This window comes from Hippoglossus hippoglossus, chromosome 15, assembly GCF_009819705.1.
Source record: "Hippoglossus hippoglossus isolate fHipHip1 chromosome 15, fHipHip1.pri, whole genome shotgun sequence".
NCBI lineage: Eukaryota > Metazoa > Chordata > Actinopteri > Pleuronectiformes > Pleuronectidae > Hippoglossus > Hippoglossus hippoglossus.
The window spans coordinates 23,269,059-23,295,085 of record NC_047165.1 but is presented as its reverse complement, the minus strand read 5'-3'; the positions used below and the strand labels follow the sequence as shown (position 1 = coordinate 23,295,085).

The window sequence follows — 26,027 nt, the reverse complement described above, 5'->3', positions numbered from 1 at the left end:
AGGTTTATGGCACTGATGCCATGGAAATAAAACACAGAAAGACTGACTGACATGTGATATGCATTCTTTTTGAAAATATGACTCGTGATATATTGTTACTGACACCAGTGTGTAAACCCAAGTGACATCTAGTGAGACCCTGGTATGTGACTTCAACTTTGATGATGATCTATGATTTGTGTTCTGTTTCCATTTGTGTCTAGTCGGAGGGCAGTCAAGTTGAACCATCTCAGTCGGCCTCAGTGGAATCTATCCCTGAGGTTCTGGAGGACAAAGACTCCATTACAGAGCAGTCGGACAGTACCTCTGTCCATGATATGGACTATGTCAACCCCCGAGGAGTCCGTTTCACACAGTCCACACAAAGAGATGGTATGGATATTGAAGGTTTTTATGTTTCTATTTTACTTGTATCTTCATACCACTCTTCCTTAGAATGAGAGGGTTAAGCAAACATTACAACAGAGCTAAACAGTCTGTGCATAGTTCAGTTTCTTTACATGTCAGATCTTCTTTTCCTTAATCTCCATCCTCCGTTTGCCTCCTTTAGGAGCATCTCTCATCCCTTATGGCCTCCCATGTCTAAGGGAGCTTTTTCGCTTCCTGATCTCACTGACCAACCCCCATGACCGCCACAACACTGACGCAATGATGCACATGGGCCTGCAGCTGCTGACTGCTGCACTTGAGTCAGCACACATTGCTAACTACCAGTCGTTACTAGGACTAGTCAAAGATGAGCTCTGCAGACATCTCTTCCAGGTAAAATAGCTGACACTTCTATGGAATGTTAAATATGTTTAAATTCATCATCTCTGCAAGTCTTTGCTTTGAGTAAGATTTTCAAGATATTGAGGTGTATGTTGGCCACTTCTAAACTTAGTTTTGTGCCATCCATTAGTTTGTCTGTGAAGAAACTGAAAGAGGATGATTATAAATAATTTTGCCCTCAGTCTTTTTATTACAAGTCAAAGTATGAGCAAAAATCCAGTAACATTAAATGAGTGAGTTAGCATCGGGAACAAATCAAAAATAATATTTGTAGAAAGCTTGACTGATCGTCTGTTTCAATATTTGTAATTATTTGCTTTACTGTAAAGTATTTTTGTTGATTTCTATGTTTTAGTTGCTGAGTGCTGACCGTATGAACCTGTACGCTTCCTCCATACGAGTTTGCTTCTTGCTTTTCGAAAGCATGAGGTTACATCTCAAGTTTCAGCTCGAGGTAACACGTTATTATCAGTACTTCTTTCTCATGAATATATCTTTATGTTTAATTGTCAATTGACACACTATATGGTAAAATTGATCCTGAATGTCTAATCATTACCCTGTGTGCTGAACTGGCAGATGTACCTAAAGAAAATGATGGACATCATCACATCAGAGAACGTTAAGATGCCATATGAGATGAGGGAGATGGCTCTGGAGGCTCTGGTGCAGCTGTGGAGGATCCCCAGCTTTGTCACCGAGCTGTACATTAACTATGACTGTGACTTTTACTGCTCCAATCTGTTTGAAGACCTCACTAAACTGCTGTCCAAGGTAGCCTTCCCTTATTAGATCACTTCTACATATAGTAATGATGAAAACATCATAAATTCTTATGGGAATCCCTTTTAGATAGGCCAAACTGATCCAAGTGCATTGTTTTATATTGTTTAAATAGTTTGTTCATAATGGATCTTAAATAATTTACCTTACAGTTTGTGTTTTCCAATATTCATTGGAATCTGTTGTAACAGTCTTAGTGGGTAAAGATCTTCGATCTTTAAACAGGTCATAAAGTCTTAAATTGAATGTGGTGAACAATGCAGAAGCTGTTTTTTATTTATTTATTATACAACACTGTTTGTCCTAAGTGCAATTATCAATCAGACAAATGTCTTAAAATATCAGTCTGGCTTTAATGAAAAGGCATTATCCTTGTTTTCATGTGTATTGTATTTGTATTATATTGTTGCATGTCAAATTAATTATGAAATGTTGTTGATTTGTTATTTTGAATGAAAATAGTTTTTCCGTCCTCTTTCTACAGAATGCGTTCCCAGTGTCAGGGCAGCTTTACACAACGCACCTCCTGTCGCTGGAGGCTCTCCTCACGGTGATTGACAGCACTGAGGCTAACTGTCAGGCCAAAGTGCTCAACAACACTGCTCAACAAGAGCAGTCAGAAACACTGCTGGCAGAGGGAGAAGGTTCAAGCAATAGTGGACCAGACACTACAACTGGTATATTCACCCCTGCAGACATCTGACTGTTGCATAAATGTTTTTTCTTTAGGCCTTTACAATGCTTAAAATATAAAGATATAAAATAATGTCACAAATGTCTTAAATCTGTAGCTTTAACAAAAACACAATTATTTCTGTTTTCAGATCTTAACAGACTTGGCAGTACCAATGGTTTGAGTCTTCCACAAGCTCCGAGTGCACCAATATGTCCACCAACCAGTGGTCATCTGATGGCAGAGGAGATGAAACTGGGCAGACAGGACCAAGGAGACAATGATGCTGGTGAGTCTTTGATCTGAGTCACTTTTTTACCTTTAAATCTTCCTCATCATTGGAAGTTTAACCTGATTTCATCTTTAAGCAGCTGAGAAGAGAGCACCGAAGAAGCCTCAGCGTTTCTCATCATGTTTACCCGATTCCCAAGAATTGATGGAAATTAGAACAAAGAAAAAGGTAAGTGATTGTGACCGACATAGGTTTGTCGTAACATTTCACATCCACAGCCAGTTATGAAACCTACAACTGCACCTTCATGATGAGTTTCTTGTTGTGTGTCCAGCTGCTAATCACAGGCACAGAGCAGTTTAACCAGAAGCCCAAGAAGGGAATCCAGTTCCTGCAGGAGAAAGGCCTCCTCAGTAGCCCCATGGACAACAACCAGGTGGCGCAGTGGCTCAGAGAAAACCCCCGACTGGACAAAAAGATGATTGGAGAGTTCATCAGTGACCGCAAGAACATGGACCTCCTGGACAGCTTTGTGAAGTACGATGAAATTCCAGCGCATGTGCATGTGTTGATCATTTAGAAGATTATGTACCCTCTTCTCATAAAGGGTGCAGAGAGTTTGGTTTCCAAGGTGCATTGTTGAATTTACTATTACTAATAAACAATGCTTAGAGAGCTTATTTAACTAATATGAATCCTTTTCACAGCACGTTCACCTTCCAGGGACTTCGTATTGATGAGGCCCTGCGTCTCTACCTGGAGGCCTTTAGATTACCTGGAGAGGCTCCAGTCATCCATAGACTCATGGAAACCTTCACAGACAACTGGCATGTAAGACACATTTTCTCAGCCTTGACTGATATACGGTCACTGAGTGCTTTATAAGGAACACCTTTCCAACTACTTATTCAAAGAATTATCCTATCCGCCAATCATGTAGCAGCAGTGCAAAACATTAACTCCTGCATTTACAGGTCAGGAGCTTCACTTAATATTCCCAGCAAACATCAGAATAGGATCTTAGTGATTTTGAGTGTGACAGGATCGTTGGTTAGAGTATCTCTGAAGCTGCTGATATCGTGAGATTTTCATACACAACAGTCTGTAGGTTTTTTTTCTCAGAATGGGGAGACAAATAAAAGCCTTCCAATGTGTTGAGAGGTCAGAGGAGAATGGTCAGACTGGCTGGAGTTGACAAAAAGACTGTGATAACCACTCTTTGCAACTGTGTTGAAAAGAGAAGCATTAACAACTCGTCCAACCCGGAGATGGATGCTCTCCAACAGCAGAGACCACATCAAAATGGATATTGAGCCATTGTGAATTTTCAATACGCATCGCATTTAAGGCATTTTGAAAAATGGCTGCTAGTAACTGCTATTGTCAAAACAATGTCGTTATCAGCAATGGATATTATATGATATTGAAAACACAATTAGTTGAATTTATTAACCATACTTGGTGATCGCCATTTGGATAATACATGCAGTTGCTGGAAATTCAAAATGGCTGCCATTTTTCAAAATGGCCACTGTGACGGGTATGTCAATTTGAAAGCAAAAACGTTGAGCAAGAGTCTGGATGATATCCACAACTTTTCTTCACTTGCACAGTCTCCTCGTCACCCTTGTTATTGACACACAGCTCCACCTCAACCTTATCTGTAACTCCCCGTCAGCTCTGAGCCATATGTGAAACAGACTGTTTATTGCGCATGAACTAACAAACAGCACAAGAAACATTAAATTTATCCAATCACTTTTGAACCCTTTTAAGTTGGGCAGTTTGTTTTTACAGGGCTGTATCTCCCACACAGATCTTTCTATGTCGATGTAAACCTTGCACACAAACAAACAACCTTTTTCCCATCTAGTAAAGCCAGCCTACTCAAATGGTCTTTTCCATCATCAGATACTTCTAGCTATTATAAAAGTGTTGAAGTGATAAATCAAACACTGTCACATGATGAACCCTCTAAATTATTGTAGTAGGATGACATAAGTGTTAAGACTCACACACACACATGGTGGTGGACAAAGGAAAAACTACAGGGGAAAACATCTGACTTCTAAAAATAGCTGTAGGAGCCATGTGACCTGGAAACTAATCATAGTAAAGGTCTTTTCTTAGGCTGACCACATACACACATATACCAGCCTTGAATAAGTTGATGAGTAATTTTAGACAGTGACACTGTCAATGAGATTTCCACTCTGTGGGGTCACTGTGATGTCAGCACGATGTGCAAGGTGAGATTCAGTCTGGATTATAGACGACATGACTGCTCCCCAAAAGTGAAGCCAAATTGTCTCAATCGCCACCTGGTGGCTGGCTTCAGTGTAGGTCATAAATCCCTCCTCCACCATGTAAATCCCTAGAACTACTATTGTTTAAACTCTGGCACCAACTGAGCAAGATGGCGGCATTTGTATCCAGGATATGTAGTCTATGGTTAAGACACAAGGAACCTCAGATGATGTATAATTTATTCTGCATTATATTTTTGTCTCCTGTATTTGTGTGTTCATAGAAAGTGAACGGCTCTCCATTCATGAGCAACGATGCAGGCTTTTCCTTGGCCTATGCTGTCATAATGTTGAACACTGACCAGCATAATAACAATGTCCGCAAGCAGAACATCCCCATGACTGTAGAGGTGAGTTATATCTATTTGTGATCTCTCTCTCTCTCTCCTCTCCTCTCCTCTCCTCTCCTCTCCTCTCCTTCCCTCCATCCACATATCACTTTTCACATCAATTTCCATGTCCTCATCTTTTCATAAGCGGGCCAATCAATCAATTTACTCAGCACTAACTTTAAGTGGTCCTGGGACATCGAGCCCCCCCCCCCCAAAAAAAAGACCACGCCCCTCTGCCAGATAACACACTATGTCAACATGGTAAACAAATTGATATGCACCTTGTTACTTTGCAGGTTTATTCTGTATATTCCTCAAAAGGGGAAGCTATAAACTGCACTGTATTTATATGCAGTGAGCCCCACATGTCTGAGACCACATTCCCATTCTAGTGAATGCATACGTGGTCTCAGACTTTTGGGCCCCACTGTATCTATTTTCTTCCTCTCAATGCGGCAGGGCCCCATTTGTGTCTGATAGTATGACATTCCCCTGTGAGTGCTAGAATTTGCACTGGTGCGACTTGGCGGCTCAGAAAACCCGCAGCCAACAACTGTAGCCAGTGGTGGTCTGTTTGAGAGGTGAACTCATCCTACACAGGCGGCATGGGGGCAGGGGGAGGACATGGGGTCTCTCTCTCTCTCTTCATCTACCGTGTCTGTTATTTCTCTCTTTGATTGACAGGGGCTGAAGACTAAACAGAGCGTCTGCTGTAGCTTGTGAACAGATTGTGGGTCGTCCACTCTCTCTGACAAATGATTGCAAACACTTGCATTCTCTGTCTCTCAGTCTCACTTCTGTGAGCACATAATTTGTTCAATTGGTCTTTCTTTAGTCAAATCATACTTCTTTCTATAGCCAGTGCTGTATGTTTTTTTAAATGATCCCTACACATTCCCAATAAGTCAGTTGCAGTTTGTTTTAAAAAAAAAAAAAAAAGGTTAGATCATTACTGGGCTCAGGACGACAGAACAGGCAGGGACTTACACAAAAGTTTTCAGAGAGCGAATAAAAGTCACCTAGCACTTGAGTTCCTTAGCAGCTTGAAATGTGTAGCGTTCACCACAGCATGTGTGAATCACTGTGTCTAAATCAGGTCTTTTCCCCAAGGATTTTACAATGATATGACATGTTATGAGTGAGGTACAGGTGAGGTCAGGGGTATAATGTTCATTGTGTCCATAAAATACACCATGCTGCTCATTTTGGCATCCTGTGCGTTGGCGAGAACAGCAGCTGTTCTGAGAGCTGGTGTGTGTGTGTGTGTGTGTGTGTGTGTGTGTGTGTGTGTGTGTGTGTGTGTGTGTGTGTGTGTGTGTGTGTGTGTGTGTGTGTGTGTGTGTGTGTGTGTGTGTGTGTGTGTGTGTGTGTGTGTGTGTGTGTGTGTGTGTGTGTGCGTGCGTCTAAGAGAGGGAGAGAGAGAGAGAGCGAGTTGGAGACGCTGCGTGTCTCTGATAGAAGCATGACGAACAGAGGAGTGATCTCAGTAGCCTCCTGCTCCCTCTGTCTTTCTCTGCTGGTGTGACTTCTCAGTGTGTTCCTGCTGAGAAGCTCCTGTTTCTCCTCTTTATACCTGCCAACAGGACAAGCCAAGCCAAGACATTAAACTGAGCCTTGAGTCTGTCAGTCATCACCGGCTGGTTATGTTTATTTATAGGAGTAATCCTTGTTTTCCTAAAGCTTTAACTAAAGTGTATTAAGTGACACATAATGAGTGTGTTCTCAGCCAAGGCCCTTTTAATTGTTGATTTGCTGCTCAGTTAACGAAGCACTGAATGACAGAGACTTGGCTGCCTGAGCTAAGCTCCCATGTTGAGATGCATTGACTGACATGTTGATGGTGGAGACGGGCACGTGAGGTGTTCAAGTCAACTTTCTGCCAGGACCCAAAGGTTGATGGTTCCAATAACTGCTGTGTTTTTTGTTTGTTTACTTTTCGAAACAGCAATACAAGAAAAATCTTAAGGGAGTAAATGGAGACAAAGACTTTGACCAGGACATGTTGGAGGACATCTACAACGCTATCAAGTAAGCTCACCTGACGTCTGTTAGTCTGCATATGTCATAAAGCTCCAAAATAATTTCACATTCCATAGTAAACTTTTTTTTAGATTGTTTGTTTAATTTAAAAATATGTAATGTAATTCAAGCTAATATTAAGAAAATCTGCCAATGGTGCTCTGATGTGGTGACTATAATTTTAATTTGACTTCATTCATTGGGGAATTTATTTAGATGGGACTTGAGAGAGGCATAGTTAGATGTGTGATTCCTCTCTCTCTTATTTTGGGGGGGGGGGGTTGCACAAAAATGCATCATCATACTTCCTCCTATACTGAATCTGTAGGTGAGTGGAGCTCAGTTTCACCACATGAAAACTGTAAAACCATAAAACACAGCAACATCACAAAACAGTAAAGCAAAACTCAGAATGTGTAGATCTACATCTACATGCATGCGCACCAAAATATATATTGGCAACAACAGAAAGGTAGTGATAAAAACAGTTGCTCACATCAGTTGCTCTATGTGGACACTAAGCTTTTCACTCGTAAGCGAACTTGAGCTGACGTTACAGCTGAGATGCTTTTCCCTCTGCAGGAATGAAGAGATTGTGATGCCAGATGAGCAGACAGGTTTAGTGAAGGAGAACTACGTATGGAGCGTGTTGCTACACCGCGGTGCCACACCTGAGGGTTATTTCCTCCACTTGCCACCTGGCAGCTACGACCATGACTTGTTCACCATGACCTGGGGTCCCACCATTGCTGCCCTCTCCTACGTCTTTGACAAGAGCCTGGACGACAGCATCATCCAGAAGGCCATCACTGGCTTCAGGTACACAATATATACTTTGAATACGGATTTAAAAGTACAGCCAGAGATGTCAGTCCAACTCCTATTGTTCTCGAACATGATATCATTGGATTTAGTGACAGATTACTGTGCCTCATAATTTTCTGTTTGCTCATTACGCTGTTGGTAGAGGTCACAATTCATTCATACATTCATCATTTCAAAATGACTGCACACTATTTAATATATAAATGCTGTATTTCATTTAAGTGGCTTTCAGACATGCACTGAACTCAGCAGATAGAAATTCAGGAGAATCAGATGTGTGAACACCGCAAGCGACTGGGGGGTCAATGAAGATTCTAACGCATGACAGAAGCAAAAAGAAAAACAAACAAAAAGAAAACAATTATCTCCTGGTGAAAAAGCGGTGTCAGAGTAGAAGACAGTGATGAAGATGTCAAGAGAGTTTCATCTCAGATCTACAGAAATCTATTCAGTTCAAATGGCTGGTTTAAATATTTCAGGAGTTTCTAAAGGGGATTATTAGGTTTGGGTACCTCTCACATTTAAAATGATATAATACCAGTACTCAGTGGTACTGCATAATCTGTAGCTCTGAAGTAATTTGGTCACCCTTAAAAATATAGACTTCGGTATCCAGCCCTTAAAGGGATAGTTCACCCATAAAGGAAAATTCACTCATTATCTACTCACCCCTATGCCGATGGAGGGGTGGGTGAAGTGTTTGAGTCCACAAAACACTTTAGGAGTTTCAGTGTAGCAGCCGAATCCAATACAATTGAAGACATTGGTGACCTATCTTCAGGCGTAATAAAACAGCAGAAAAAACACAACATGCCTCCATACTGCTCCTGTGGAGTCATCCAAGTGTCCGCAAGCCCCGACAGTCGGAAGATATCAGTGGACTTTTAGGCTTAAAACACTTTGTAAATGACCTCGTTTTGAGTCTTATTTGAATGTCTGGAAGCACACAGAACATAGTTTTTTTTGTTGTTTTTTTTTAGGTCTAAAGATAGTTCACTAATTTATTCAATTTTATTGGATTTGGCTGCAACAATGTTTACCACTGAACCTCTGAAAGTGTTTTGTGGACTCAAACACTTCACCCACCCCTCCATCAGCATAGTGCTGAGTGGATAATGAGTGGATTTTTATTTCTTGGAGAACTATCCCTTTAATTTAAATAATTAAAATCCCTTCCCCTAATTTGCTTAATAGTTGGTGAACTGTAATAATGTCTACCTATTAATATTCAACAGTAGACCAGACCATAATACCTGAAATCTTTAGGAATGCATCATGTGAGGTGTTTATGTGTTTTGAAATGAATATTTATGTGTATCTTTTTTCTTGCAGGAAATGTGCAATGATCGCTGCTCACTATGGCTTCAGTGATGTTTTTGACAATTTGATCATCTCCCTGTGCAAGTTCACCACTCTGAGCAATGAGGTGCGTTCATAAAAACTGCAGCAGCCTAATGTGCTAATGTGGTTCAGTTTGTTTTTAATTTGCAGTTAAAGTTGGTTAGTTGATGTTTTCCACACCTGAACATGTTACAGTGAAATTAAGTTATCATTTTAAGTAAAAAACAGGATCCTGCCCCTAACTACTAATGGACAAGTTAGAAAACATACAGTGCATCCGGAAAGTATTCACAGCACTTCACTTTTTCCACATTTTGTTATGTTACAGCCTTATTCCAAAATGGATTCAATTCATTCTTTTCCTCAAAATTCTACACACAATACCCCATAATGATAACGTGAAATTTTTGCAAATTTATTAAAAATAAAAAACGAAAAAAATCACCTGTACATAAGTATTCACAGCCTTTGCCATGACACTCAAGATTGAGCTCAGGTGCATCCTGTATCCACTGATCATCCTTGAGATGTTTCTACAACTTGATTGGAGTCCACCTGTGGTAAATTCAGTTGAATGGACATAATTTGGAAAGGCACACACCGTCTATATAAGGTCCCACAGTTGACAGTGCATGTCAGAGCACAAACCAAGCCATGAGGTCCAAGGAATTGTCTGTAGACCTCTGAGACAGGATCGTATCGAGGCACAGATCTGGGGAAGGGGACAGAAAAATGTCTGCAGCATTGAAGGTCCCAATGAGCACAGTGGCCTCCATCATCCGTCAATGGAAGAAGTTTGGAACCACAGGACTCTTCCTAGAGCTGGCCACCCGGCCAAACTGAGCGATCGGGGGAGAAGGGCCTTAGTCAGGGAGGTGACCAAGAACCCGATGGTCACTCTGACAGAGCTCCAGCGTTGCACTGTGAAGAGAGGAGAACCTTCCAGAAGGACAACCATCTCTGCAGCACTCCACCAATCAGGCCTGTATGGTAGAGTGGCCAGACAGAAGCCACTCCTCAGTAAAAGGCTCATGACAGCCCACCTGGAGTTTGCCAAAAGGCACCTGAAGGACTCTCAGACCATGAGAAACAAAATTCTCTGGTCTGATGAAACAAAGATTGAACTCTTTGGCCTGAATGCCAAGCGTTATGTCCGGAGGAAACCAGGCACCGCTCATCGCCTGGCCAATACCATCCCTACAGTGAAGCATGGTGGTGGCAGCATAATGCCGTGGGGATGTTTTTCAGCGGCAGGAACTGGGAGACTAGTCAGGATCAAGGGAAAGATGAATGCAGCAATGTACAGAGACATCCTTGATGAAAACCTGCTCCAGAGCGCTCTGGACGTCAGACTGGGGCGAAGGTTCATCTTCCAACAGGACAACGACCCTAAGCACACAGCCAAGATAACAAAGGAGTGGCTTCGGGACAACTCTGTGAATGTCCTTGAGTGGCCCAGCCAGAGCCCAGACTTGAACCCCATTGAACATCTCTGGAGAGATCTGAAAATGGCTGTGCACCGACGCTCCCCATCCAACCTGATGGAGCTTGAGAGGTCCTGCAAAGAAGAATGGGAGAAACTGCCCAAAAATAGGTGTGCCAAACTTGTAGCATCATACTCAAAAAGACTTGAGGCTGTAATTGCTGCCAAAGGTGCTTCAACAAAGTATTGAGCAAAGGCTGTGAATACTTATGTACATGTTATATTTTCATTTTTTATTTTTAATGAATTTGCAAAAATTTTAAACAAACTTTTTTCACTTTGTCATTATGGGGTATTGTATAATTTTGAGGAAAAATGAATTTAATCCATTTTGGAGTAAAGCTGTGACATAACAAAATGTGGAAAAAGTGAAGCGCTGTGAATACTTTCCAGATGCACTGTAGCTCACTGCCTAATGTTAGAATATTTAAATATTTCATTTTAATTTGAGGTCCTAGTAATCTAGTAATGATGACACCCCCCTCTGATATGGTGGATATGTTGTCTTTAGATTTATTTGGATTATTCAAGAGTTTATTTAGATGATCCTTTAAGAAGCAAAATATAATAAGAAATGTGATTCCTTACTCTTACTGGAGATTAGTGGAGCTCAAACAATTATCACAACACGGTATGCTGTGGTAACATGCAACACATTCTCATCAATGCACACCAATGTATATATCATCAAACGAAAAACCAAGTTATGTAAAACAAGTCACTGCTCATACCAGGGTATCAGATAACTGAATGTTCCATGTGGAGGCCAAGTGAGTTATTATAAGTGGGCATTCAGATTGTCAATAAATTCTTGCAGTTCAAAGTGCAAGATCAGTGTATCAATATGTGTAGATCTTGAGAGGTATTGGAATTAGATCCCTCATGAAATGTATTCAAAGGTATTAAAGTTCAGGATTTCAGAAAAGTTCTTTTAACACCATTAAGTCTTGGTGACAGGTGCAAAGGATCCAGAATCCCCACCCCCTACCAAAAAAAAAAATCCCAATGAATCTCGTACTCTGTCCAGTCACTTTATTAAATCAACATTTTTGTTCCCTGTTGTCTTTTCTTTTCAAGTAATGTTACTGCTCAATCCAGGTCCCATTAATTGATTAATTATGATTAAAATATATTACTAGGAGTTATTTATATGCAGCTGAGACATATGGAAAAAATAATGATACAAATGTCAATAAATTAAGTTTTCCATCTGTCCTCAGCTGTTATGACCAAGAAAAAGATGATCGATTTGATCCTGTTTGGTATTAGATGGTCTTTAATATACCTACACACCTATACCAGAAACCTATACAGTACATTGTTTGGAACCTTTAATTTTGCCAAGCTTAACAGGCAAGGTGATTTCGGAAAATACAAAGAAAAGATACTTCATCAATGACATAGTTGGACACTGCTCGGCCTTGAGACGTATAAATACACTAACTGTAAGAATGCATGTTGATGTGCCCTCTCCTCCTGCAGTCTGTGGAAAACCTCCCGACAGTGTTTGGCAGCAACAGTAAGGCGCAGACAGCAGCCAAGACCGTGTTTGACCTCGCCCATCGGCACGGCAACATCCTGAGGGAGGGTTGGAAGAACATCATGGACTCCATGCTGCAGCTGTTCAGAGCCGAGCTGCTGCCCAAAGCCATGGTCGAGGTCAGGACTCCATCTTTAAACTCTCAACACTCTTTTCAGTTCTCTCAGTGATTGTGGCTGCTTCATGGTAACACTGCAGACACAATCTATGTGTTATTGCCTCTGTGTGATAGAGAGAAAGAGACTGCATTCTAGATATTCTGCTGCCACCTACTGGTTAGGTCTCAGACACTGTTCTTGTTGCTTCAGGTGGAGGATTTCCTGGAGCCAAACGGGAAAATTTCACTTCAGAGAGAGGAAACGCCATCAAATCGGTAATCATAAATCCCATCCCATTCACAGTCTATTTTTTACAGAAATGGCTACAGTTGTGTGTTCAGCTCCACACTCCAGCAAGGTTTTTTTCTGATGTTTTCATCAAGTAGAAACCATTTTTTTTAAAGGAGAAATGTATTTTAGTGAACAATCATGACCAGCAGAGCCTTAAAAAAGGAGTATTAAATTTAAAAATGTAATATAATATAATGACAAATGTTTGATAAATAATTTTCCTCCTCTGTTACTTATCAGTGGTGAGTCTGCAGTGTTGAGCTTTGTGAACTGGCTGACGCTGAGTGGAGCCGAGCAGTCAGGCCTCAGAGGCCCTTCCACAGAAAACCAGGAAGCCAAGCAAGCCGCCATCCTCTGCATAAAGGTACTGAACATTAAGCATAGTGCGTCAACATTGTCTGTATGTATTACAATTTTTCAATGAATTTCATATTTTATTTTTTGGTATATTTCATTAATTAATGATCGTTTGACAGTACTATATGCTTGACCTTTTTTGCCGTCTACCATTCATGTAGTTTTCTCTTGATAAAATGTTTTCTGTTTCTCTCTTTGCAGCAATGTGACCCAGAAAAGCTGATCACAGAGAGTAAATTCCTACAGTTGGAGTCACTGCAGGAGCTAATGAAGGTACTTTTTTTTTTCTAACTAACATTTCTTATTACCATATAGTTTTTCTCATAACTGCCTGGAAAAGGTATTTGCTGGAAGTGCTTTTTTGCCTTGTGTGGATGACAGTGGTGTTAACTGAATAGATAAACTAGATTCTCCTCGTCAGGCTCTGATATCAGTCACCCCAGATGAAGAGACCTACGATGAAGAGGATGCTGCCTTCTGCCTGGAGATGTTGCTGCGTATTGTTTTGGAGAATCGGTAGGAAGGAGAATATTACAGTAATGCTGCACCGTCACAGCATGGTCATTTGTTTTTGTCTTAGTCATTTTTGACACAATGACCATCTCTTTCTGTTTGTGTGTGTGTAGGGACCGGGTGTCCTGTGTGTGGCAGACAGTGCGTGACCACCTCTGCCACCTCTGCGTCCACGCCAACGAGAGCTGCTTCCTAGTGGAGAGGGCCGTGGTGGGACTCCTGCGACTAGCGATCCGCCTGCTCCGACGAGAGGACATTAGCTCTCAGGTACACCATACACACGTACCTGGACACAATCACTACAGCAGAGTTGATGGCTGAGATGATCATCTAAGGTGAGGTAGAAGTAAAGTACAATAATATATATATATATTAACAGGCCACCTGTACACAGGTATTGTGTAACTATTTCATTATTTCATTTCAAGAGTTTTTCAACCCAGCTGATGTTGAAACCAGATTATTTGCCTCTTAGAAACAAACCACAAAATTAAAACATTTGAAGTCAAACAAGTACTCAAAGAATAGTTTCACAAGCATCTTAAAACTCAACAAATCAGTATTTTGATATTAACTTTGCAAAAGGTCAAATTAAACTGAAGTGGTATACTGTGTCAATAAACCAGTTTTTGAGTCCATTATTTTGTTAATAATCCGTAAGTAAAGATCCATTCAAATTACTGTGAGATCCTCTTCCTTATATTCCAGCCTGATCGTCTCTTTCCTTGTACACCCACAGGTTCTCCACTCCCTGCGTCTCCTGCTTATGATGAAACCTCATGTGTTGTCCCGGGTCAGCAGGGAGGTGGCGTACGGCCTTCATGAGCTGCTGAAGACCAACGCAGCCAACATCCACTGCACAGACGACTGGTACACGCTCTTCTCCCTGCTGGAGTGCATCGGAGCTGGAGTGAAACCTCCGGCTTCCTTCCAGCTCTCCTCCACCACAACTGACAACGACACAGGTGAAACATTTCTCTCAGCATGGACTTTGTGTCTGAGGTCCAGGAGATGAGCACATTAGGTGCATCCCAATTCAGAGGTCGCCTCTTTTTTGTTCTTGTACTCCCTTCATTCACTTTAAAGCAAAATATCACCTCGTCTATGTTTTAATGGATACAAAAAATACTTAATATATATATATATATATATATATATAAAAGGAGAATATTGCTATAAGAAGAAAGTTATAGATAATGTTCCTAATAAAGATTGTAAAAAAAATGGGAGATAAAAAAGCTGTTGATTATTCAAGAAACTTGAAAATATTCAAATAACAAATTGCATTTTAGCCAAACAAATGTTTTTTAAATCCAGTTCAAAGTAAACAGTCCCACATTACGGGCCTTATACAATATAGTCAAGCATGTTAAACAAGGAAGAAAAACTATTTAAACGACTGAAGAAATCTTTTTGATTGCTGTATGTCCACAGGAGCCCAGTCAGATAGCGAACTGACCTCTCATCATCCCAGTGAAGTGAGTTTAGACCGGGGCTACACGTCTGACTCTGAGATTTATACTGAGCACAGCAAGACCAGGATCTCTCGCTCCACCACTGATGTGGATGTAGCCAGCAGCGGATGGCTCGTGGTCAGTATATACACACATGTACATGTGTACACTTGTACTCATACATACAGAATACCAGAGCACAGAGGTCAATTACACTTCAGTCACATGAGTACAGTGTCATGTAGAAGTCAATTTAGTCTTCTAACGTTTAAAAAATACATTATATTGGGTTTATTTGTGTTAGAGTCAAAGTCAAAGTATTCAGATGACTTGAGGCTGTAATAGGTTAATATATTTATTCTAAATAGATAAAGATCTCATATGTCTATGTATTGTATACAATACAATTCAAAATATTGGACTAATGTTTATGATGCATATTTGTATTTCTGTGATTTGTATTTTTTACCAGGTTGGGAAAGATGACCTGGACTTAAGTAAGACCCCTCCTTTGAGCACCAAAGCCCAGCTAAATCACCCACTGGTCAACCAGTACAGCCTGACGCTGGGTCAAGACCTGGGCCAGCACGACACAAAGTCCCTCATCAAATGTGTGGAAACGCTGTCCTTCATCGTCCGCGATGCTGCCCACGTCACCCCGGATAATTTTGAGCTGTGTGTCAGAGCTATACGAGTGTTTGTGGAGGCCAGCCTCAATGGAGGTGAGACACTTCATTTACTAAGTACTAACTGATACATATGATGTGAAAATATATAAACCAAAAAGAGGATATTATTACAAATAGTTTTGTAGTAAGATAAGCTGCAAACTCTAGTGTGGCAACTCTACATTTACTGTGATTTAGAGTTTTGATTGGTTCACTATTAAATGCTCATTTCTGCTCACCTCATTAATGGAATCCTCCTGTGATATAGCACTTTTATAAAGTCTGTAGATTTATGAGAGGCAGAGTCCACATGTCCACACTTATTAATTAAGACATGTCATTAGAGATAACTCATGACATCATCTGGGTAATTTGCCTTATTTGACAAATAATTCATCTACCACACTCAAACTTTAATTATTTTTGATCTTTGCCATGTTTTTTCTTACTTATTCCTGACCAGATGACATTTTAAGAAAGAAAGGTTTGTGAATATAAAGTTGCAGCAACTTTAGATTTAAACTAGATTTAATTTCTATTTAAGTTGCGAACTCCAAACTAACGGGTAGTTTGATTGTTCCTCTTTCAGGAGTAACTCTGTTGCCACCTTCAGTCTGCTCTTTGTTGTGTCCTCCATGTTTCCACCCCTGTCCTTCCCTACATTCTTTCCCCTCTTCCTCTATCTGCCCTTTATCTTCCTTGTCATCTGCCCATCACACGTCTTCATGCCCTTTTTCCATTCATCCCTCCTTGTGCTGTTTGTGATCTACAGTAACATGGTGATTAAGGCTGATAAATGGCAGTGGCAGCTGAAGCCCTATTCATTTTCTCCTGGTGCCTCAGGCCATTGGATCCATGCTGTCAACAGAGCTTTACACTGACTAACAAAAGCATCAGTGATGGTTCGATCAAAGCAGTGGGCTGATTCATGGCTCTAACCTGTGTGAGAGGAACAGAAAGTGTAAAACCTGTTATTAGTCTATTGAGCTTGTGTGCCCTGACCTTCCTCCCTTTTTGTTAAAGAAGGATTCAAGATAAACAGAGAGCTTTTGGAAATGGCTTCATGGTTGTTTAGAGGATCAGGATATCTTTGGTGTTTTTTGGGCACAATAATGGACTGTACCACTTAACACAGGGGTGGGCAGTAAGAATCAGTTGTAGTGCTGTTTGATGCTTGTCATTGGGGTTAGGGGTTAGTCTTTTTTAGTGCTTCTGCCAGTAGAATATCTGCTCTGATTTCTACTTGGGTCAGCCACATATTATGTAATAATTTAGTCGTGTTAATGTAAAATGATATCAAACAGTAAATCCGTTGGTAAGTCGATCATAGGATGTGTCGATAATGCTTCAGTAGCTACACCTGTGATTAGCAGTATCTTGCTAAGTAGTTCTGCTCTGCATCACTTCCTCACTGGTGCTCATGAACATCCCAGAGCTGCTCAGTTTAACTATGGGCCTCTGCTCAGTTTTTTTTCTCCCCTCAAATCACACTGAAACACACCAAAACCACAGACAATAGTACAATGACTCCAAGGTGAACTAATACCGTTCTACTGTACTGCACTGCTGTTCAAACAAACCAAACAAACCTCAACATTGTTTATCATTGCCAATGTTTCTGTGGCTGTATGGACTTCTGATCTGCTCCCAATTTGGTCAAGGTCAAGGTTTTAATAAATGTAGACAAATAAAAGTATTAAATATCGTTTACACAACACTGGAAGTTGTGATGAAACAGAAGTTCATATACCAAAGTTACTTTACACTATGTTTACCCAGCTGTATACTTCAACTGCCTCCTTGAGAGGTTTTGTTATGTTAGAACAACCTCATACTACTTCCCTCTGTGAGAGAGAACAGTTGTAAACCACATACAAAACACAACAAACCCATGTAAGGCTGCTGTTGTGTTTGGTTTCAGTTGAAGTTAGTTTTTTACTATTTAGTTAACCCTTGTTATTCTTCCAGCTATCAAACATTGTATCATCAAACACCCGACTTTGTACCAGTGAGCATCAACACACATTCAGAACCACAGTGAACAAACAGGACATGTAGCTGCTCTGGTGAAGAAATGAACAAGTGAAACACAAGTCTCAATGCTGCTGCTTGTGAAGCTGTAATGAGACATTTGAATTGATGTATGGTTAAATAAATCTACCAACTCTGCTCTTCATAGTTTCTAAAAACGTTTTTCAGATGATCAGTAAGACGATAGATAAAGAGAAGTGTTCAAATGCTTAACTGTTAATTTTGTTTTGTTTTTTGACTTTACAAGAAAATTCTGGCTACCACTTTTTCAACAAGAAAATTAGGTTATGCATTAGTTAGCAAGCAGCATGGAGCTTAATATTTAGCACACATTCAGAAATTTCTTGTAAAAGGCAGAAAGGAGAGAGAACAAAACCTACAGTCATACATGGTGCTGGGGTGTTTGTCATCTACCAGCTATTCAAGGAGTAGTACGTACTGTTCAGCAGAAGAATCCATTTCAACGTTTAAAGTTAACAACTACAACTTCCTATAAAAAATATCCTAAATGTGCATTAAAACAGGTTGGTTTGAAGTCACACTGTCAACGGTCAATTCCCTCTTCAGTCAAGGGACCTCAACAGAATTTAACATTTTGGGAAGAATTGGAAAAATTTACCAGTTGACTTACTACATTTAAAAGGTCTCTCAATGCCTCTCATGCATAAAAGAAACTTCTACTTCTTATAAGATCAATAATTCTTCAACAATTTTCTCCCTCAGGTTACCGCAATCACGACAAAAAGAAGAGCCACAAGTACGGCTCCAGGTCCCGGCTGATGAAGAAGGCAGGCGGGAGGGAAAAGGAGGGTGCAGGCGGCACAAGGCGCGGTGGCAGCCGAGCATCCAGCCAGCGTCCATCCCGTTCCCACAGCGATGAGGAGGAGGACGAGGGGGTCCCAGCCAGTTACCACACGGTGTCATTACAGGTTAGTCAGGACGTAAGTACAACAGCCCTCTTCACCCTTCTACCTTGTGTTGATTTGAGGCCAAGAATCCCAAACACATCTTTGTTTTACTCACAAATGTTTTGTGTGGGTAGAACTCAAGACTTTTCAGAGGCTGGGTAAACACTGCTTCATGCTGAGGTGACGTCAGGTACGTCAAGATGTGTTTGGGAATCCATGGCTTTGGCACCTAAGGGTACATTTAGGAATGGTGTAACTTTATATGATATTATAACAAAAATGTTGCACATTAAAACCTTACTTAAAATTTGTATTTATAATATTACACCTTTCCTAACGGTATCCGATTTGTCCTTTGTTTCTGCTGTGATGTTGACTTTCTGTGGGAATTCTACATTAAAGGATAAAACCAGTGTATTGTCATGCTGTTGCTTTTGTCATAATACAGAATTTCCAACTGTTTAAAAAAATTGTCACCATTACAATTATCACCAGTAATGTACAGAGGCTTCAGAAAGTATTCAGACCCTTTCACACCATGAATTCACAGCTTAGAAAAAGTTTTATGAACGTAAAATTAACAATAGAAAACGTTATATCTGACAATTTAAATAGTTTTATTGCTATCTTTTTATATATATATCATACATAATTTTATATATATTATATACTGATTTATTTATAGTTTATTGATAACTTTTGGTAAGTATCTAGTGAACGCTAGAGCATACTGTATGTACAGCTGTGAAGTCTAGACAGTTCTAATATCTGACAGTTAAAAAAGAAAACTATAATTGTAATTTGTAGCAAACTTGAAAAATCTATTATTTCCAGCCACATAAGGATCGACTGTATATTTAAACCTGTGCTCTCCAGCTATGTCTAGAACTGTTAATCTGTACGTCCAGGAAACTGAGTCGAGTCTCTGGATTCAGCCCAGGATGAGACTCAACACAGTTTTGTGTGAAGATGAATCATATACATCTTCCTATAACCGCAACTTGTTTGCGTTACAGTTTAAGTACAAATTAAACAAAAAAGATTAGATAATGTTTGTGGACTTTAGGATTGTGTTAAGCCTATCTCCCTAAATGTTATACGGTTCCTTAAATTTGTAACAATTAGTCTTCAATACAGTTCTACCTCTTATTATTACATTTGGCCTTTTTTGTCAATGAGTTCCAAACACAGTAACACAGCTTTGAATTTAATGGGAAAAAAAACTGGCATGAGATCTACATGCTACTATCTATGTTTCTTTGATGGCATCAGCAAAAAGCAATATTACACCAGCGTTATCCTTTCATTTGTGATCCAGGGGAACATGACAGTGCTGTCAATTCCTTTTTTTCCTACAAATACACAGTCAGAGCTTCACTACTTTTTAAACTGTACAATATTTTATTTGGTTGAGGGGAAGTCTTTCTGTTGAGATACATTAAACATACTCTGTATGTTTTCCTCTGGTGAAAGTGAAGCATGTCCTCAATACAATCTTTAAAATCTTCCTGTTAGCTGCACTTCATGGTAAACTAACATAAGTCCTGTTTTCACGACGTGATCAACTTCTGAAAGAGGGCTGTTTTATAGTAATACATCATATAATACACTATGACATGAATAAAAATACAAGTTTGTTTGTCTGCAGCTCATCAGCTACTTAATTTAATGTCTATAATAAACAGCAAAGTGCCATGTTACCAGTTAATCACATATTTTAGAGACAACTCATCCAGTACTCACTTGAATGTGTCATCACCCCACATGTGACATTGAGTCTCGTTATTGTTGACATTGTTGTTGTTGTTTGTGACCATGCAGCTTTTAGACCTGATGCACACGCTGCACACCCGGGCTGCCAGCATCTACAGCTCCTGGGCCGAGGAACAGCGTCACCTGCAGGCCGCGGGCAGGAAAATCGAGGCCGACTCCCAGACTCTGTGGACCAGCTGCTGGTGTCCGCTGCTGCAAGGTACGCAGGAGGTGCAGTGCAACAGCTGCTGTAGCAAACAGCATTATATTATTCTTATATTATTAGCAACTAAATAATGCAGGGTCATTATATGCTACAGTACAAGTGCATTAGCAGGATATGATAAGACTTCTCATATAGAAATGAGACTGAATACAGTTATTGACATAGTGCTTTTTTTGGGAATGTATTTTCATACATTTATATGGGATTCATCTTTTTTAGTAATAGTTCAAATCATAAAAATACAATAACGCACATTTGTGTAAGTATGCTGTCTGGGAACCTGTTCAACCTGTCCTACTCTTCTTGTGATTTAAAGTATTGCTATTTTGTTTTAACCAATGGTTGATAGTCATATATATTGGCAGATACTACTTCCTTAACATAAATATCAAAACGATTTTAGGTTTCATCTAGTTCTTGCCTGCAACACTCACATATCCGCCCACATGTGCACAATAATATCCTTGAAAATCCACAAAATTGTTTTGATGAACAATTCATGAAAGGTGCAGAATACAACATATGAAAGTGTCTGATGTGTTTTAGTACCAAGCGTTAGGTCACTTTGAGTCTGTACTGCAGCTGATGTGTTTTGCTGCTAGGTATCGCTTGGCTGTGCTGCGATGCCAGGCGACAGGTTCGTATGCAGGCCCTCACCTACCTCCAGAGGGCGCTGCTTGTTCACGATCTTCAGACACTCGATGCCACTGAGTGGGAGTCCTGCTTCAATAAGGTAAGAAAAGAGGAGAAGCTACATGTCTGCATTGTCTCCTCTTATATTATACATGAACCAAATCATTTCATCTTCTGCACTCGCTTCTGTTCTGTTTAAGTTTCACCACTTACAGTGTTACAGCTGTGCTCATTTACAGTCTGTAGATTTTCACATATTTTAGGAGATTGCTGATGTGTGTGCACATGCATGTGTGTGTTTGCAGGTGCTATTCCCCTTGTTGACTAAGCTGCTTGACAACATAAGCCCGGCAGATGTGGGTGGTATGGAGGAGACCAGAATGAGAGGTTGCACTCTCCTGTCAAAGGTTTAAAGCAACACACACTCGCACAGCATTCACTACCAACAACCAGCACATACATCACATACACGACATATCACTGAGCACTTTATTAGGAATGTACATCTGCTTTTTCATGCAGTTAACCAAAAAAGCCAATCACAGCAGAGCAGTGTAATATCCTGCAGATTCAGGTCAGGAGCTTTATAAGTACTGGAGGTCAGTGAGCCTGAAGTTATCTTCTTAAAATCAAATTGGAACATTAACAATAGCCAGTTTGGATAATGAATTTTTAATTCCTATTATAATAACTGTATTAAGTTAAAGGGATAGTGCACCCAGAAATTACAATTCACTCATTATCTACTCACCACTATGACGATGGAGGGGTGGGTGAAGTGTGTGGGTCCACAAAACACTTTAAGTCCCTTCATTTCTTCATCTTCATATCTTAGCAATTATTATAGCCAATATGCATAATGGCAAAACTAGACTTAAAAAAGAGTGATCTCCCTTAAACGCTCCAGCTTTGATCAGGGACGATGTTGAATATGTTGCCTCTGAACGTTCCAGAAACATTTGCCCACATGAACTGAGCTCATTGTTGTGGCAGCGGCTGATGTTTGGCTGTGTTCCATCTGCTCAGGTTTTCCTCCAGCACCTGTCTCCTCTTCTGTCCCTGCCTACCTTTGCTGCCCTGTGGCTCACCATCCTGGACTTCATGGACAGGTACATGCACGCAGGCTCCAGTGACTTACTGGTGAGTACAGTGTTAATACGGACTTTTTAAATTATCCTGAGCCCGGTGTTGAATGAGCTACTCTGAGCTTGCTGATGTTCTCTTCGTTTTGCACATGCAGCTGGAGGCCATTCCTGAGTCTCTGAAGAACATGCTGCTGGTGATGGACACTGCAGGAATCTTTCACAGTGCTGACTCCAGGACAGGATACTCCGACCTGTGGGAAATCACCTGGGAACGCATCATCTGCTTCCTGCCTAACCTGAGGGAGGAGCTCTTCAAACAGACTGTCATACCAGGTATGCAGCTGACACACAAGCATGTTTGGATAAGACTAGTTTATCTGTTACATACACACGTGACATGTTTGTGTTTAGTTTGTTGAATTAACTAGTATCATCTTCATTTTTAGAACCAGTACCCAGTCCTCCAGGAGAGCCAGTGCAGCCTCCACCTCCAGCAGGTCAGCCTCCATCCCCTCAGATGTCTCTACCACCTGCCCAGCCGCCCTCCCCAGTCCCAGTGTCCCCTGCAGAGACACAGACCCCCAGCAGGCCAGCATCACCCAAGGAGCCTCAGTCAACCAGTGCCACCGGTAAAATCAGTGACATGACATCACTCTGTCATGGTGGAGACACTCAAAGACCTCAGGACACTGAGCCTGGTGAAACCTGATGATCATCATACCTGCAGTTCAGAGCCAGGCGTTGGACAGGGTTTCATTTCTGTGTAGTTGCCCCCCTACATGTTGTGTTTCACTTTCAGAATTAAAAAGACACTGTGTGTCTGTGAGGCAGAGACTGATTTAGGAAAGAGCAGAGACAGTTTTGTGTGGATTCACTAGACCAGATTACCCCGAGTCCTATGAGATATTTGCTCAGGCTGATGATGTAAAGTTTTTAGCAGAGTTAAATTAAACACATTTCTTCTAATTGAGGACCAGGGAGATTAGATCAATCTGTAAACAAGCACAGAGCAACAGAAATCAGTCTGGAGATACTGAGTTTGAAACAATGATTTAAGAGACAAATGATCACATCACACCAGGGCTTCAACTCACAGTTTAATCTGCTGATCATTTTGACAACCAAGCAATTAATTGATTGGTCAATAAAACATCAGAACACAACACAATTTGTTTAGTTCTAAAGATGATGATATTAAATGTTTTGTTTTGTTCATCTAAAAGCCAAAGATATTTGGAGGCAGCAAAACAAAGCTTCACACTTGAAAAATATAAAATGTTTGGCATTACATTTATTATCATGACTTGGATTTAAATACCTAATTTTTTTCACACACTCTCCTCATATATTTCACAGACTACTCAACTATCAAAAACCACCAAGTCCTCGGCCTAGTTGTCTTGTGTGACATTAAGGCTGGAGATATACTTTCTTTGACCTACTCATACGGATCATGGCTGCCTTGCGTAGCCAGCATCAGTTTAGTTTCTTTGGTCATGCATACGATGCGTCCGTGAGATGCAGTACACACAGGAAGACCTCAAGTGTGACCATGTTTTTTTATTTACAAATTGCAATTCTGTTGTTCTACACACTCAGAGATATTTGGTGTGCCCTCTAGTGGAAAACTCCAGTAACAGGCGTAGTACATGTGTAGTGCACCGCAAGCATGTGAACAACTTTTGTTGAAGTGACGAGTGGAGCACTTACTGACCTGTTTCCAATCCTGTGTTCTGTTTTTTCAGGAGCAGACCGATCATCTGCAGTCTCACCCTCCAACCCCCCCATGCCAGTGCCGTTAACTACGTCCCCCACCCAGAACCCCTCACCCTTAAGCCAGTCACCCCTCATCCTGCAGCCCCTTGCCTCTCCCCTGCAGGTGGGAGTCCCGCCCATGTCCCTGCCAATCATCCTGAACCCCGCCCTCATCGAGGCCAGCTCTCCCTTACCGTTGCTGACCTCGCCCAGACCCCTGAGCATGGCTGACGAGGTCAAGTAAGACAGAGAGCTCCCCCTACCCCCCACTGAACAACTGGACCCAACAGACTTCAACTCCAACTTCAGGATCTGCTCGCCAGCAGCTTTTTGACATGATGAAATATAAAGTATGTGAGAGGACAGATGACATGTGACACCTCAGTCTTATGACGTTTGATTTGAAGCGTTAGTTGCGTTCGCTGTAGGGTCAGAACTACACACCTGACCCTGCTGCTGCACCACACGTTCTTTGTGCCATTTTTCTGTTTGCTACTTTTTTTTAAATTCCTGTGGATAAATGACTTAACGTAGAAAGTGTGACATCATACTCAGATATTTTGGATCAGAGAATTCATTCAAGGAAAATAATTCCAATAAAAATGATTGCGGTAAAGTTGCAGTTCACTAAAAGTGTGAAGTAGAAGCAGGGCTGCAGCTGAGAACACTGAGGTCCTGTGGGAGAACGTGGCTGTTTGGCAACATGGGGACAGTTTACATTGTTGTGCACATGGTGAGAATTTGACTGGTTGATGCCAGTATTTTTAAACTCAACTCACTGCATTATATATCTACAATAACACAAAGGTAGAAAAAAATGATCACAATGTCCCACCACAGCTTGATTCTGGTGAGAAGAAGAAGGCTTTAAAAGAATTGTGTTCATCTGGAGTCAAAGTAATTGAGAGTGTGTGTGTGCGTGTGCATGAATGGAGCTCAGTGGCAGAGGAATCAGATGTATCAGGCTCTGGGGACACACACACACACACACACACACACACACACACACACACACACACACACACACACACTGTTCGTAGCAGACATTGTCTGTTGCTTTGACTCTGTAATGAGATGTGTTGGCAGGAAGGTACTTTCTCCTGAACATGACTCCTGACTGAGTCTTCATACATGAGGGTGGAACAGTTTCTAATATCAACACAGGCTTCGTGGACGTGGGATTGATTCAACGTGTTCTCTCATGAAGCTGGTGAGTTTTGAAGAAGAAGAAACGAGTGCAGGACCTTTGACTTCAGTCGGAACAGAACCAATATTTCTCCCACTGTTGTCTCACCACTGACGAGCATCAGTTTGAAATCTGTACAAAGAAAAAGTTATTTATTTATCAGTCAGTTTTTGTTTTCAGGGACCAAATTCTGTTCTCCTGTAAAGTCCAAAGACAGAATCAATGTTTATATCTACTTTTAAATTCTTCATTCTATCTTCTTTTTATCCCCAAACGTAAAAACAAGCTTTGATTTTGGCACCGTATGAATTCCTCCTCCACTAAACAAAGGATTGTGGGTACATGTGCAGCCTTTCTCAGACAGATGGGAGATGGCCCATCTGGAACATTCCACAGTGTAGATTCTTGAGTGAGCTGTGAGCCCGGTCCACTGTGCAGACGACAGTTAGGGGGCGACACGGCAACTTTTGAGGTTCATGATGAATCCAACAAATATTTAATCAGAGCTGAGACTCATGTTTCATGGTGCAGATCTCTGCAGACACCTGTGTGGATTTGAAGCATGAACGAAGCTCAGCAGCTTTTCATGCAACGAGTTCACATCACAGCAAAATGTAGGGAAGCAAATAGGAGCAGTGAGACGTCACTGCTGAGTGGAGTCATGGCTGAATACTTCCTGCTCACACTCCAGTCTCCATTGAATTGATGGCGTCTGTCTTTGGAAATCAGAGCCTACGTTCCAGTTCAGTCACTTTATTCATGTGT

The 26,027-nt window shown here is 40.9% G+C and overlaps 1 protein-coding gene across 6 annotated transcripts in view; it reads left to right on the top strand.

Moving 5' to 3' along the window:
- Positions 1-25,006, top strand: part of gbf1 (golgi brefeldin A resistant guanine nucleotide exchange factor 1) — an 84,239-nt gene extending 59,233 nt beyond the window's left edge. For 2 of the 6 annotated variants that reach the window (XM_034607936.1, XM_034607939.1), the window contains 30 exons: positions 204-372; positions 551-762; positions 1,127-1,225; positions 1,351-1,545; positions 2,039-2,231; positions 2,379-2,516; positions 2,596-2,687; positions 2,794-2,996; positions 3,167-3,290; positions 4,990-5,115; positions 7,043-7,125; positions 7,699-7,935; positions 9,274-9,367; positions 12,248-12,424; positions 12,614-12,678; positions 12,935-13,058; positions 13,253-13,324; positions 13,473-13,567; positions 13,678-13,831; positions 14,304-14,529; positions 14,999-15,156; positions 15,491-15,740; positions 18,441-18,658; positions 20,447-20,597; positions 21,206-21,336; positions 21,542-21,643; positions 22,263-22,376; positions 22,477-22,654; positions 22,768-22,950; positions 24,067-25,006. In XM_034607936.1, coding sequence (XP_034463827.1) covers positions 204-372; positions 551-762; positions 1,127-1,225; positions 1,351-1,545; positions 2,039-2,231; positions 2,379-2,516; positions 2,596-2,687; positions 2,794-2,996; positions 3,167-3,290; positions 4,990-5,115; positions 7,043-7,125; positions 7,699-7,935; positions 9,274-9,367; positions 12,248-12,424; positions 12,614-12,678; positions 12,935-13,058; positions 13,253-13,324; positions 13,473-13,567; positions 13,678-13,831; positions 14,304-14,529; positions 14,999-15,156; positions 15,491-15,740; positions 18,441-18,658; positions 20,447-20,597; positions 21,206-21,336; positions 21,542-21,643; positions 22,263-22,376; positions 22,477-22,654; positions 22,768-22,950; positions 24,067-24,320 — 4,617 coding nt within the window. In that variant the 3' untranslated portion in view covers positions 24,321-25,006. The remainder of the gene's footprint in view (positions 1-203; positions 373-550; positions 763-1,126; positions 1,226-1,350; positions 1,546-2,038; positions 2,232-2,378; positions 2,517-2,595; positions 2,688-2,793; positions 2,997-3,166; positions 3,291-4,989; positions 5,116-7,042; positions 7,126-7,698; positions 7,936-9,273; positions 9,368-12,247; positions 12,425-12,613; positions 12,679-12,934; positions 13,059-13,252; positions 13,325-13,472; positions 13,568-13,677; positions 13,832-14,303; positions 14,530-14,998; positions 15,157-15,490; positions 15,741-18,440; positions 18,659-20,446; positions 20,598-21,205; positions 21,337-21,541; positions 21,644-22,262; positions 22,377-22,476; positions 22,655-22,767; positions 22,951-24,066) is intronic. The other 4 variants (XM_034607938.1, XM_034607937.1, XM_034607940.1 and 1 more) reach the window with 4 other exon arrangements.
- Positions 25,007-26,027: the final 1,021 nt, after the last annotated feature.